We start from the raw sequence: 16,163 nt of genomic DNA on the forward strand, positions 1-16,163 counted from the left end.
ATATAAGAGTCTTTTTTTTTTTTTTTTTTTTACATTTACACATTTCTAAAAAAGAGAGAATAAGAGATTATTTTGTGTGTAGGAAATGATTGAAAATAAATAGTACGTTTGCCCAAAGTAAAAGGTGAAGTTTTCAAAAACTGTGCTAAAACTACATGAAAAAAATGTCTCCATTTCTAAATATTTCTACAGCGTTAATTTCAAATATGCATAACTAAATATGATGATGAATTTTTTTTACATACGAGCTAAAGAGCACTGCAAATGATAACTTTCCATTAGCTTCCACATAGGCTCAACAGCGGCCAAGCAGTAAAATCATTGAACACTGGTAGTTCGTCGTACTTTCTTATCTTGTACTTTTCGGAATGAGATATCCGAAAAAAGTATATTGATTATTATATACAAAAGAAGGCTAATTTCTATTTTCATTTTTATTTTTAAAGAAATGACCATTTACGAAAGGCTGAAGGCCGGGTGTTTCAAAAAGAAAGAATTATTTGAAGATCCCGATTTTCCAGCAACCCAGTCTTCCGTATTTTACCATCAGACGTCTCCATTCCAGTTCGTTTGGAAACGACCTACGGTAAGATATACATTTGCTATCCAAATATAATTAATTCGTTTACTCAAAATTGGCATGTTAAGAATACGTTTAAATGTTCACTATAAAAACAAAATGTTTTCAGTTTGTTAATTAAATTGCAGTCTTCAGTTTCACTTTTAATTAAAAATCAACTGAAATGAAACTTTCGAATGCATTTTAATTAAACAACACTTTTCTTTTCATAGCTTACAGGGCAGAACATTAAACATTCTCTTTTTCAGAAATTTTTAAAATAATTTAGTAGCAAACAGTATATTCAGATTCAGTTTACTGCATTAAATACGTCAGTTTTGTATTTCGAAGATAAAAATTTCAAAATTCTTCCAGAATGTGATATATACATTAATCGTGAAGTTTGCACAGTTAAAATAAAATGAACACTCAAAGCAGACATTTTCTTGAAAAACAAAAGCTGACGAATAAAAGCTTTCTTATAATTGTAGATATTTTATTACTTGAATATAAAAAATAAATATCGCAACAAAGGACTGACATTAGAAAATAAATTTACATCTGAGCAGGTTTTACATGTTTACTTCAGTTTTTAAAAATATTTCATACTGATCTATTAACAGTTGAATTTGTAGATTATTACAATATTTGCTCAATGTTTCATACAGCTGAAAATGCCCAGGTATGGCTGAAACAACTCCAAAAGAGTAAGCTACTAAGAAAACAAATCAAAACTCTCGCAGGCTACCTGGCAATGAAAGTATGAAAATCTAAAAGCAATCTAAAATATGGAAAAAGAAAGCTCTTAACACAGATCTAGGACTCGGTCTGCTCACAATTGTAATTTTATGCTTCTTAAATTTTTTTTATGTTTTTGATGCTATAATTTTGAAATTTTAACTCTGCTTACTTCGCCCTGCAGGAATTGAACTGATTAGAACATTAATTACTTTGATTGTTTTTTGGAGATTATTTTAAATTTTAAACTTTAATTAGTATCGTTATTGGTTCAGAAACAGGCTTTGTTTATTTTTTTCGTTGCACCAGCCCTATGATGACGATTTAGAGAAGATGTGAATTTCCTATTTCATTTTTTGTTTTGGCATGCTTTGCCCCTTTTTTATTTGCAGTTTGCCACTGTGCTTCCGGCTAAGGTTTCTGCATATGATTTATTCCGTTGAATATGAGAAGAATATTAATCGTATTATTTATTTTATTTTGTTGTAATTTAATTGTATTATTCATACCTAACCAATGTAGTTACATCTTTATTATCCGTAATGCTATTTATATTAAAAACCTTGTAATTTTCTGCAAATTAATCTTACCATCTAACTTAATGTTGATTCATTTGATATTACAGGAGTTATGTGCTGATCCCATATTTGTGGATGACGCACCAGAAAAGTTAAAGATTGTTGCTGGAAAGCTAGGTAAGTTTTTCTTTACAAAATTATTTTCTCATATTTAATACAGATAAGTATAAGAAATTTTCCTAGCAAGTCTGGCAAATTTAAAATTTATACTCATATTATAAATGAAATGTAACAGTGTACTAAAAGTCCACATTTATAATATTAAGTCAATAATACTCTGCATTTTGCCTCTTTAGCTTGTGAAGCTAGTTTAATTCATATCAACACTTATGACTGTATAATTTGTTTTAATTTCATTTGTTTCATATCTGAAGGCCATAAGACGTATTTATATCTGAAGGAAGATTCCTAAGTTGATGATATTTTAAAGCCAGTAGTTAATTTATTCGTATGAAAAAAGAAGTATGATATAGTATCCTCTATTTCAAGAAATATTTGCTCCGCAGCATAAATGTAGAAAGATATTTTACGTAAAATATCAACTGCTAGAACAAAGGAATTCAATAATTTAATTATGTGCATAGCGTTCGTTTTTAAAGGAAATAACAATCCGAAATCTAAAGTTTTAAAACTTCACCCTTAGCAATTTATAACTTAAAGAAACTAAATTAGCAGTATGTGTATTAACAGTATGTGGCAGTTTGGTGTTGGAAACATTTATTTAGATTTAATTCTGTTTAGAAATGAACATGATCAAATAATATCAATACATAGGATGGATGCTTTTCGTGTTTAATATTTCTACGTAAAAGTTTCACATATTGCAGCACTAAAATTAGCAAGAAAGAAAATTAAAAAATAATTCAGTTTTTAGAATAAAATTGTGTGTTTTCCATACATAAATACAAAATATTACTAAAGTAAATGGACTATATAAAATGGAGTTATTTTTATGGCGATGGCTTCATAAAATTTGACAACGTCGTCTGACATTTCAGTGATACTTTCATCAGGTAAAATTTCTTCATACCTATAATATTTTCCCCCCTTGCCTCTTACCTAGAATGCCTTCTTGATTAGAATATGTTTCCCAAAGTTTGTTGCCCTTTTTGAGAAAGGTAATGGCTTATATTTTTGAGAAGGGAGGCTATGGAATTTTAGAACTATGCTATCACTGATTTTTAGTAACTCTTAAATATATCTTTGTCTAGCTATATTTCTCTCAAATTTGCTGATGACTTGGGGATTTAACACTGATTACAATCGACTTACACACATGCAAAGATTTAAAATTATAAAAAAAATATTCGTCCACTCTCTTTGGATTACAATTAAAGAGATAATGTACAAATAAAAAGATTGCTTTTTTTTTTCAGCAGAAACTTTCTTACGCTTAGGAGACCTACTTTGCAATTTAGAGCTGCCACAAATCAAATAATTTCGAAAAAACTTAGCTTTATTCTTAACTAATCACTACAGATGAGGATGCTTATCAGTTCCGAATAGCAACTAGCCTTAGTGGGACCTCCGACCAGTACAAAACTCCTCCAAATATAGATCAGCAAGTAAGAACAGCAAGACGGTTCTGCTCCCAATGAGGTATAAATTGCTGTTAACCTGTCCACTTTTAAACTCTCTTTTAACTATTTTTAATTTTTAACTATTTTCTATTCTAGGCACTCATCGAATTTGAATTGCTTCCATAAACTTTGTTTTTGATCAATAAGTATAGAAAGTTTTCATACACTTCGAAGAGATTTGCCGAACGAAAACCAGAGAGCTAAATGTGTCCAATAGAAAAAAAGTTTCAAAATGGAAAAAAAAAAAAAAAAAAAAAAATCCTTAAAAAAAAAGGGCAGTTTGAAATATTGCTATATATACACCCAACACGCACAGGCCTATCTACCGTAATATTGTTCGAGATGACGTAGGAATGTAATTTTAAACACTAACCAATTATGTAAGTCGATACAAAAGTTTCTGGTCTCACACATAAAAATCATTTGGCAGTAAATTTCGATTGCAGACACATATCGGTAATACTAAAGGAATACATTTGAAAGTTCCGTTAGTGAAATCATCTTTGCCTCTTTTTTATTCCTTACTGAATGAAGTGGTGTGCTAGTTTATACTAAATGTTTAAAACTAAGCATCTTATGATGATTAAAATTTCAGCTAAAGAAGGACTTGATGTCAAGGAAATAAAGCATTGATTCATGCATATACTGATTCTTCTCCTTCCTATTCTGCAGTGAAAGAATAAGTAAAACAAATTTGTATGGGCTAACAATCCATAGAAGAGGATTCTCGTTAAGGTCAACCATATTAGGCATTGACGTCAGAAAATATTGTTCGCGTCCAGGAAGAAATGTTTAGTCACAGGAGATTGAAAGTCAGGGAGACAACAGAAAGTTTGGATGTATATAAAACAACAGTTTTGCGCTTTCTATGTGATCACTTGCACAAAGTCTTTATAAAATAAATACCTTGGCTTCTTTCAGGAATTCAGACACAACAAGGTTTCATTTGTTGCGACCAATTTTTGCAGCTTTATTATGCAAATCAGACACATGTCGATCGTCAGTGATGGTGAAACAGTTATCCTGTACAATAATTTTCTATCAAAGAGAGAATCAATGAACTACTAAAAAGTAGGTAAAGCACCATCAAGGAAAGCAGATGCGTAGCAATAAAGAAAAACATAATGGCCACCATTTTTAGAAGCGTCAAGATATCATTTCCAATATACTTTAAAGAAGGAAACGGAAGCATTAATAGGGAATATTATGCAAGCCTTTTGCAAAAACTGAAGGAAAAAAAAGGGTGTAATGCTGAACCGCAAAGCTCATCGTCTGCACGATAATGCTTCTTTGCTGAAATTGCTAAAGAAGTACTAGAAAAATGAGGTAAGGAGCTTGACCAGCCCTTTATCACCCCGAGTTAGCTGCAAGTGATTATTATATGTTCTCCAAACTAAAACCTGACCTTCGTGGAAAGAGATTTAATGATGATCGCGACGGGAAAAAAGAAGATATGGAACATTTTAAGACAAACTCTCAGATTAAGTTTTAAAAAATGCTTATTAAACGATATGAAAAATGTTTGGAAGTACAAGGAGATTATATTGAAAAATAAAGTATTAAAATTTCTTCTAGTTCTTTTAGACGTATACAAAGGAAAAACCTTTTGAAATATCTACGTATTATAAGCGCATCGAATGCACATTCACCTTTTTCCATTTAACCATCTTGAACACATCATTCGACCCAGAATGCGCATATTTTCCTACATTATTACGACGTAAACAATGTAGAAAAATGTCTATTTTTCTTGCTTTGCATGTGATTTATTTATTGATATATTGACACTGCGTAGTGTAATGCGATTAATGGACATAGTTACTTTATTTTTCAATCACTAAGCGAATACGTAACTTTGAAAGGGTAACTTCCTTGGGTTTAATTTGATTTCTCTTGTATCAAGTAATTTCAGGTTTTCTGGGTTTTTATTTATTTATTTTTTTTTTGAAATGTTAGGCTAGTGTTAACTCACCGAATAATTTTTATTACGTGTGCATAGAATTTACTCACAAGCGAACGCCAATTTTTAAAAGTATTAAAACAAGCTCATTACAGTTATTTTGTATATCATGCTGGGATCAAAAAAAAAAAAAAAAAAATGTGAACTCCTCATTTATGCTGAGTAACGTGTTATTCCAATCTTATGAAAGGGATTAATAGCCATAAAACTCTAGCTACTCCTTTCGCACTGCCAACAGTTAGCGTTAACTAGCGAGGTACACAAATGAGTACCAATAATTGAACTAAATATTAAAATTGATATTAAAAGAACAGAACCTACTGTTGAGTATCTTGGTGGTCCATACACCACAGGACCTGTACTATAATGATCTGAACTCGAAGTTTCCACGTAACTCTATTACTTAAATGTTCTTAAAAACAAATAAACTAGAGATATTTCATTAAGAGTTTCTCCGAGAAAAGAACAGATAGAATATTTGCCTTCCTCTCCCATATCCTTTGTTTCACTACGTAAGAACCCTCCGAATCATTCGGCTCATACTGAAAGAGAGATTACTTAAGTTATAAGTTAAAAAAAAAAAAAAAAAAAAAAAAAAACAGAATATTAAGTCTGTTTTCTCAGAATCGACTTTAATACTGTCATATAAAAACTTTACTTGTTGCAACATCTTACAGTCACTAGTCTCATATCAAACCATTTTAATTTAACTTTAGTTGAACATTTTGTGACAGTTTGTTTAATAAAAATGATGTGTTTTCAACCCTCTGGCAGACGGAAAGGTTTAATTTGTTGATTAAGGAATTAACAAATTTGTATTCATCATTTGTACTTTTCCTAATATAAATGAATTATTAATTACCATTAAAAACAATCGATATATTTGAGGTACTATTTGCAAAAAGAACTGATTGGTTCTAGTACTACTAAAGATTATGTTGGGGGGTGAACTGGTACCCAACCGCTACTTCGCTAACCCTTACTTTACTCCATCGACAGGGCAGCTTGTTCACTTGGGATGATGTTTATCAGCCTATTTAAGCCCTACCAGTGATTCTACACTGCTGGCCACCCAAATTGCAATACCAAAAAAGACAAGAAATACCACAACAAAATTTATTTAGTAGATAACATGTTGACCAATTATCAAATGATTAAATTTATGGACTTCTGTGAAGTGTGGTTCCTTCCAGAATCAGTAGCCAGAGTAGCCACTGTTGTTGGAGATCACCGCCTCGGCATTGATTCAGAGAGACTTTGGATGTGTTCTTGGGGTACAGCAGACCAAGCACCTTCCACACGTTGCCAAAGTTGATCTGGTGTGGCAGCTTGGGATGTAATCTGGGTCAATCGTTCAGCAACCATGGATCACATGTTTTCTATCGGCGAAAGATCCGGAGAGCGAGCTGGTTAGGGAAGCAATTCAATCTGGCGATTGACGAAGAACCCTTGGACAAGGCGTGCCACCTGTGGTCGCGCATTATCTTGTTGAAATATGGCTGTGGGCAAGCCTTGAAGTTAAGGAAGGACAACTGGCTGCAACACCTCGGAGATGTAGCGCAGGCTGTTTAAAGTACCGGCAATGCGTACTAGAGGAGTGCGAGAGTGACATCCAATACCGCCCCATACCATAATACCCGGAGCAGGACCAGTATGGCGGTGTACAACGCAAATCCTCTCTCCACGGTGTCTCCAGACTCGAATCCTACCATCGTGGTGTCGCAGACAAAAGCGTGACACGTCAGTAAAGACAATTTCATTCCATTCTACCGTCCACATCCTTCTTTCATCGCACCGTTGGCAGCGAAGACGTCTTCGGCTATGCGTCAAGGGTAGACGAAGCAATGGAAGTCTTGCGGACAAACCACTCTGCTGTAAAAGGCCTCGAATGGTACGCGCAGACACTGGATGATGCATTACAGACTGAATGTGCTGTGCTATGGTTCGTGATGTGACTGAGCGATTCGTCACTGCCATGAGCACAATGTTCCTGTCATCATGGTAATGGTGCACTGAGGTAGATGCGATTGAACACGTCGGTCCGTCGTACCCTCCTGCAACCAACGGTCACATATCCGCATTACAGTTGTTTGGTTTCGTTCAAAACGACTACCGATTTCCCTGAAAGATAATCCACACTCTCGGTAGGCCACTATCCTTCCTCTGTCGAACTCGGATAAATGATCAAACGATGATCGCTGTGTACTAGGAGGCATAATTGATCGTTTTTTGAAAAAACCACAAGAAAAACACAATCGCCGAACCTGAAATCGTCGAAAACTCCGAGTCTTTGATAGCGCTTTGAAGTGGCGCCACAGGCGTGCGTGACGTGCGTCTGAGCTGAAATTCTAATCATTTGCATATCTCACCTTCGATAAAGCATGTGGTAAATTTCATGTTATTTGCATGCTTCCTTCAGGGTGTTGCATTTACTGTGGCCAGCAGTGTAATTTCGTTCACCAGTTCGGATATTGGAAACTGTCTTTACAGCAAAGGGCAGTGAAAGTACAGTGCAAGGAATGAAGTCAGCCATGTGGATAAAAGCATTCTGTTTTAAGAGTCTAACTATTAAGCTAAATGAGGCAGTGCATGTGCTATCCTTTTAGATTTAAAAATAAAGCTTTTCTTTCTGGTTTCTCTAAATACAATACTGTGATTGTAACTGTGATACTCTTACACATATTCAAAGTCGCCCAGACAGTATAGTGGTTAGGAGAGCCTACTACGGTACCGAAGTGCCCGGGTTTGATTTCCGGAGAAGGCATGGATGTTTGTAAATGTATAGAGTCGGTGCGGCATGGTGGCAGTCTAAATATACGACGAGACAAAAGTCCTCTTGTTTGGACTGGTGGAAGATGAGAGGGATGGGAGACCCCCGGGAGGCTCGCCCTTGAAACTGGGGGTGGAAAATTGAAGTCCAACCTCTCTTTGGAGTAGGCTCTGGCAACCATTGTTCCATGTGATATAAACAAGTCAGCAACAACAACAAGACGTATACAAAGAAAATACTACTGTACAATACATGATACAATTCATTAGACAAGCACTTAAAATACTGTGCACTTCTGCAATACTAAAACACTGGTGCACAACTACAGTGTACATATAGTGATATGATACAGTTATAATATTAGTATGGCACTAACTGTTATGCAGAATTTACTTTGTAGATATTAACTCAAACAGAATTTGAAAAGATGTCTAGTATTCTGATATACCACTGTCTTCAAAGCTATGCATATTATGCATTTTTCAAGTTTATGGCATTTCTTTTTTTTTTTTTTTTCTTTCTTTTCTACGAAATCGTGGCGGTTGGTCCACTCATTTTGACGGTGCTGGATTACTACTAGTCTGTTTCTCGTACCTTTGTCTAAACTACCGTGTGTTTGGCGCATATAACCTTTCTGGTTATGCGCCATTAATTCTACTACTACATCTGTTTGCCGTATTTTTGAAGCCACATTGCAATAAATGAACTGCAAGAAAAGTACACTCAACGATCTCGCTTACAGTGTTTTCACTGGATATTGATCTGTTTAATAATTATTATAGACTTAAACAGATAAGAGAAAACATAAATTATTATTATTAATAATAATCACTCTTTAATATGAAACTCTACTTTTGTTTGTGTTAAGAATATTCTAAAATTAAATTTAAATCTAGTATTTTTAGTAGTATAATTTTCATTTCTCAACTCATTACCTTATTTCTACTATTTTATGGGAAGATAGGCGCCACAGAGAAGTATCAGTATTTAAATAAAACAATCAAAGTAAAAAAATTAATTGCTACAGGTTATAGGAATATGTTTAAAAGGAGTACAAAGTATGAAAAGTTGGGTAATTCATTACATCATAATTACAAAGATATATCTCAGTAAGCTATTGTATTTAGTAATGACTATTTCCATAAACATGCATATAACAAATTATGCAAATCTAAGAATTTGTAATGTGAAATTAATATCTTATGACTTTTATGTCTATAATCTAGAAACTCAGAAAATTACCTACCAAGAAAATTCCCTTCCGAACGTCAATGTGTTTATCATGATGGTAAATGAGGTAATTTTTGTTCGTATTGGGAAAATTCAATCTAGATAATAGATAGTGAAATTCCTGCGAAACCACATAATCCATTAGTGTGAAATCCAAACTGCGTTTATTTTTCAAACTTTAATTTTGTAAGCATTCGAAAACTAAACACTATAAAACATTAGTCGGGGAGCAAGAGAAAAATACCCCAAGCTGCTATGCGGGCCAGTTCATTCTGAATTCGCTTGAACAGAAGTTTTCTAAGTTGCTATATTATACAGTAGCAAATAATGAGAATGTAAATTCGGATTTCTACGGTCTAACCGTTTCGTCCGCAGAGTAATGAAAATGGTAATGAATGGTAATGAAATAAAATAACGTGTTGATTGATAGTAGAAGTTACCAAACTGTTACCATGTATCTAATCAAAACATTTTTACTGTTCCGTTTCTAAACTTTCATTGTCTTATTAGGTGATCCATGGTTTGTGTCATGCGTCGGTTGCTTAGCCAGCACGAGGGGACTATTCTACAGAGTGGTGCCGGCAGATCAGAACTTCGCGTCTTCAGACTATGCAGGAATCTTTCGTTTTCGAGTCTGGTGGTGTGGAGAATGGAAAGAAGTAGTTGTTGATGACAGGTTACCTACCGTAGCTAATCGCTTGATTTTCGTCCACAGTTTTTCGGGTAAAACGTTCTGGCCAGCTTTGCTAGAGAAAGCTTATGCGAAGTAAGTATTTACCAATTCTAGTTTTCCGCAATGAGGATTGATGTTATGATACGCTTTATATTAAGCAAGCCTCTCCTAAGCTAAAAAAAAAAGGGCGTAGCGTCTTGTGCTTATCTAGTTACCTATAGCAGGAAAATAATAAGAATTTTTATACGTACTTTCGTATCTAAAGATGCAACTGTACGATCTCACCAGTTTGGTTGAACTCCGTAAAGCACGAGAAACAGGTTTAGAAAGTCATTATCCGACCCAATGCATGAAATATTTTTATTTCAGTTAAAATACGTATAAAAGTTTTAAAATCTAAATCAAAAATATTATCTTCAGTGCACTGAAAATTTTTAAACTATTACTCCACCCATACTTTATTCTTTAAATTTGCATTGATCACCTCATCACTACTTATTTCAAAATGTGGAATTTAGAAACCTTTAAAAGTTCATTCAAATACAGTATAAATTATGAATTTAAAGTTAACTAATATTTATTAACCGTCGAAATCTAATTATTAATGAAACATAAGTTACATATTAAAAATTAGTTCATAAAGATCAGCTATTCTTATAAAATACATGATAAGAACAAAGAACAATAAAATAGAAATTTTTCCACCGTACTAATATGGTTACTGACATAAGTATTTTTCTAAAATATTACCTTAGCCAATAATAAATTAATAGAAAAATTTCCCGTAACATGGGGTCTTCCTGTTACGTCCTCACAAATGAATGTGATTTCAGCCAGCAAGTGTGACGATAAGGAAAGAGAAATTAAATATAAAGGAATAATCTTCAGATTTTAATATTATCCTGTGTTTAAATAGTTCGCAGTAAATGCTTGCAGGTAGATTTATTCGAAACTGAAAAATATTATTCTCTAGTCACGTTCGAAGCAACATACATCAAAATATGCACAGACTAGGTTCGGTGCTCTTGACATGAAATATTTACTTTGATATTTATCACAGATTGACTGCTGCCTAGAATTACCTTTATAAGAGAGGAAAGAGCGGGGCACGAAGGTGAGAAATTGGGCAAATAAGGTGGTTGCGGTATGACAGAGATTCTTCCAAAATTTATTATGTCCTTTGCGGGATTTGAGTGAGTGTTCGGCCCCGCTGACTGCAACACCACAAGAGCATATGCGAATAAGTCCTTATTTTTTTCCATTTCCTCGCAACTAGATAAAGAAAACAGATGGAAAAACGATAGCTAGTCAGCCAACTAATTTAATTATAACTTAGTGCTAGAACGTTTACTTTTGACTCCACTATAGGGACGGTTATATATAAGTTTAACCATGGACGTAGGAAGTTAGATGGAGTGGCCCTAAACCGGTTTTCCCATACCCTGCTTTGAAGCACTGGCGATCCCTTCGTTGGTGACCAAAAAGATTGGGTCATTTACCATTAAGTTCAATGGGTTTTTGACACGATCAGATGTAAATATTTTGTAATTACGTCGTAAATATGCATATAAATGTATATATTTTCATTTTCTACAATACTTCAGAGTCCTAATTATATGAAAAGAATACATTTTTAAACAACATTTAAGGATTACAAAAATTAAGATCAAAGTTTATTGTAATTTTAATATTAAAATCATGCATTATTTCTTTCCTATTTATAGAGCTTCTTCCTAAAATACTTTCTCAAATATGACATGATTTTTTAGCTTCTGAGGCATCTTTTAAAACGAAAAATATAAGCCAATTTATAATTAATACTATATTCGGTTCATTTCAAATTAGAGCATCTTTCTTTTTAATAGCGAAATACTTTAAACAGTACTTAACTTTCTCTGAATATTTCTTGAAGGGAATAAAATAAAGATTATTTTTTAAATACTTTTTTTAAACTTTTAACTGAGCTATTATAAAATGTAAGGGGAATAATTCTTTTAATTATATAAATTTATATAGGTAAAAAAATCTGATGAGATTAAGATTGTTGAGATTAAGGGTAATCTGATGATTACCCTTAATATCAACAATTCATATTCCAAAACTCTCCTTTATTACTTTCTTAAGTACGTATTTCGTAGAAATTGCTTTACAATACCTTTTAACAGATTGCTTTCCAGTATGAACAATTCTTACTTAAATAGTTTTATAACGTATTTGTGAACAGGATGTCAATTTATGTTTACATTCAATGTTAAGGTTATTATATATTTAGATAATATTTATAATCATCATAAATTTAGATATATTTAATAATTAGATTTCTTCACAATAACTTTCACAGTTGTTTATGAATGAAAAAATCCTTCATTTCAAATACATTTATAAATAATTTAAATATTTACGTATTTTATTAAAGGCAGATACATACTTTTTGCAAGGACATGCATAAATACCCATACATATTTCATATTTTTCATTTCCGGCATGGGGAAATCTTTAATTTCTGTGCATTCACTATATTTTTCCAGTAAAGTAATTTACACTAATTTAAAAAAGTACATGTTACAATAATATGTGGATGTGAAAAAAATTTATTATATATTAAAAACATTTTGGCGTTTGGAACATGAAATAAAAGTAGCGAATAATCTATCAAGGCTATCGAAAGATGTATTCGTGTTTCTTGCGTCTTACTTCAAAAATCCTAATCTAAGTAGCGACCCGAACTAAAAAATGGTGGACGATGATTCTTCACCCCCAGGATTTGGCGATTGGTGTCCTATTCCCCAGTCGCCCTTTAAAAAGGGAGAGTATATAAGGTATTTTCTTCTTTTCATGACATCATGGCGTAAAAGTAGCACACTCAGCGCGTATTCGAGAAGTCCAGGTGCGAATTCCGGCGAGGGCATTGCTCATTTTTCGTGTTCCCTACTTCAAAATCCTAATGACAGTCTTTAATTTCTTACATCATTAGATGCTAAAGCTAGTAGCATCAGATAAGTATAATTACAGTTGAACTTCGGTTAACGAGCATAACCGAATCTTACTGGTAAGGCGATTAGCATTAATTTCACAATTCTGGCAGTCTCTTTTGATGGTACTTCCTCTAAGCCTTTACACTACAATAGCAGTTGCATCGTCAAGCATAATTTGATTATTATTACCATCTTTTAGCTCTCTTCTTTGGTAAACTTGTCTGCGATTTCGTTTCCAAGAATGCCTACGTGAGCAAGCAAACATTGAAATGCAGATCTTATCAAGATCGCCTATTTCCTTTAGTTGGTGCTAAATACCTTAGGCAAGTGTTTATTAACTTTTATTTATTGTCTTTTACGTAGCTCTGGAGTCAAAGACGACGACCAAACTATTTGCTTTTTCCGCATTCTCAAGCAGATAACGTCTATTAGCTTATTGCTGTTAGTTCGCTGGTGAAACTTGAGGCAAAGGTGCCTGGGCTAATTTTGTACTTCCCGGTTATACCACTCGGTAACGCTATATGTATGCCAGCTCCGCCGCTCTGGATAATTTCGTCAGCTGAGCAGTCAATATATGCTTGGACGAGGGTAATTTGGGATATTGTTTTGATAGTCTATCTTCCTTTTGAAAATACAGTTGTTAAGTCTTTTTTTTTTTTTTTTTTTTTTGGAACTTAGTTCAATGAGGTTAGTACAAATTGTAGCGTTCTTGGGAATAGTGTTGTGAAGAGTAAAGGTTCTTTAAGCCTTGCAATGAAGCAATGATGAAGACCGATTATTTGTCTTATATCAGAATCGAGTTGTAAAATGGATGATCTTTTAAGGCCTTTTAGAACCGATTCTGAAAGATTTTTCATGAAATATGATCGAGATCATGGCTTCTAGCTTTGTTAACGAAACTGATAGTTTGGTACTCTCTTCTATTGTTAAGATTTCAAGGCCACATTCTCAAACCAATTTTATGCTGTTTGTGGAGGATACTGCACCACTAGCGATTTTTGCTGCTCTGATCTCGACGCAGTCTAAGTAATTGAGTGCTGTGGCTAAAGCATTAGTCCAAGCAGGGTTAGTACACTCAAGGGTGCAGTCTGACTAGTGTTGTTTAGGTTGTTCAAAGAGTTTTGGGGTTTGCTCCCCAGTTAATTCCACCTAAGCTTTTCAGGATTTTTGGTTTCTTTAAAGCTTTATTTCAGCAATTCTTAATTTGTTTAGTAAAGCTCAATTCAGAATCAAGTGTTACTCCAGGGTATTCTGGATTTCCTGTCTGTGAGAAAGGTATATTATCTATCATGATGATGGGCCATATATAATTTCTGTGCTTTCGATATGTAGTAAAAACGGTGAAGAGTGATATTTGTCGACATTTTCTAAAGAATATTCTAATTCTGAGACCAAATTACAATATTCGTTAGAGATTGGCTCAGAACACAAGTAGATTTACCAATGTTGTAATAAGTATGCCAAACTGCGTATCAGAATAGACAATTTAGGCATCCTCAAACAGGTGGTGATGAAAATTATTAACATACAATACAAAATAGTAATGAGCTGAGAACAGGGACACACCTGCCCAAGTATTCCTGTTTTTCAAATAAGCTGCATTGAATTTTCCTATTTCTAAAGAAATTAGAGATCTAAATAAATGCATTATCTTTGATACCATGTTTCTGGATGGTCTGTATGAGTTTATGCCTCCATACTGTGTCGAAAGCAGATGAGATGTTAAGAAAGACAGCATTGGTTTTTTAGGAGGTTTTTCCTGGAAGCCATCAGTGATGGACTGACAAAGACAGAACAAGCTATTTTCTGTAGGCATCTTGTTAATAGCTCAGATTTTTTGTTCACTAAGAATTTTAATGATTGTAGAATGAATGACGTGTTCTGTGATTTTGCATAGTATACTTGTTAATGCATTTGGTCTATAATTCTTGCACTTATGGGCAGCTTTCCCCGGTTTCAAAATCAGGATTATTATTGATATTTTCCATACTTTTGGTAATTTCCCAGTTTTCTAGGAGGTACTAAATAAGGTGGAATAAGAAATAAATAAATAAATTGTTGTTCCCTTAATTATTGAAAATATCAATCGCAGATAATAATTATAGCATCAACAAGCAGTGGTCTGAACATCTACAAAAAAGAAACAGCTTACTGCTTAATTAGCAGGCATAGAAAGATTTTTTTAAGAGTTTGCACTCTTGTTGTTATTACCAAAGCTAAGAAATCACTTTGTTTAATGAAAAAAGCTCCTAAAAGTTTACCTGTTTCCTAATAATTACTGCTTTTAAAGAATCAGTTCAGTATCTCAAACCGGTAATTCAGAAAAAGAGAAAAATTACTTTTATAGCTATGTTACATATTTCTCTTTTTTCTATGCTTTGCAGCAGTTTGTTTATTTGCAGCAAACAAGCATTCACATTTACAAAATTTTTATAAGATAAATTCAAGCATTCGAGGTTTGTTTCAGAAGATCTTTAGTACAAGACATAAAACACGCAGATTTTTAAATGAAATTGACAAGTCTGAATATATTTCAGACTTAATTATATAAAAATCTGTCTTGGGAGGAGATAAATGCATGTTGAGAAATGGCGACTGAAGAATTGAGTGATCTTTTAAAACTAGCTGACAACAAAACCAGTGACAATAAGGAAGGAGATAAAGCGCCTTTAAATTAGAAGAAGTTAAACTAATTGTAAAGAAAGGCAGAACTATCAGGTTTTGCAATGGAGATATATACAAATGAAAAAAGAAGATGATACTTTAGGAGAGTCACTGAAAAACTCTCGCTCCTTATCGCAAAACTTTGAAAGTTTCTTCAGGAATTGTTTCACGCAATAATCACCAGCTTTTTAAAAAATATTTGAAGCAGTTATTAAGCAACAAGAAATTCCTTTAAATTCAAATTATTTCGATTTTTTTTCCTTTTTAATTACAACGATATTTAACATGTTTAAATTACATATATTTTCTCAAACTGAATTGTACCTACCATCTTTTTGCCATGGAAAGATTACTTTGCGGACAGTGATTTTGCTATATGTGCAATGTGTTAATGGCAAAACCCCCAAGTTGGACTTAGGTCTACTATAGTACTAGC

General features: G+C 33.3%; 1 protein-coding gene across 2 annotated transcripts in view; it reads left to right on the top strand.

Annotated features, from left to right (window-relative positions):
• LOC118204536 (calpain-C-like) overlaps nt 1-16,163 on the top strand; it is a 95,296-nt gene that overhangs the window by 20,378 nt on the left and 58,755 nt on the right. For both annotated transcript variants that reach the window (XM_085815249.1, XM_035376847.2), the window contains exons 2-4: nt 447-586; nt 1,923-1,992; nt 9,926-10,181. In XM_085815249.1, coding sequence (XP_085671375.1) covers nt 449-586; nt 1,923-1,992; nt 9,926-10,181 — 464 coding nt within the window. In that variant the 5' untranslated portion in view covers nt 447-448. The remainder of the gene's footprint in view (nt 1-446; nt 587-1,922; nt 1,993-9,925; nt 10,182-16,163) is intronic.

This window comes from Stegodyphus dumicola, chromosome 4 (assembly GCF_044657685.1).
Source record: "Stegodyphus dumicola isolate Sdum_Otavi_A_Nest chromosome 4, ASM4465768v1".
Classification (NCBI taxonomy): Eukaryota; Metazoa; Arthropoda; class Arachnida; order Araneae; family Eresidae; genus Stegodyphus; species Stegodyphus dumicola.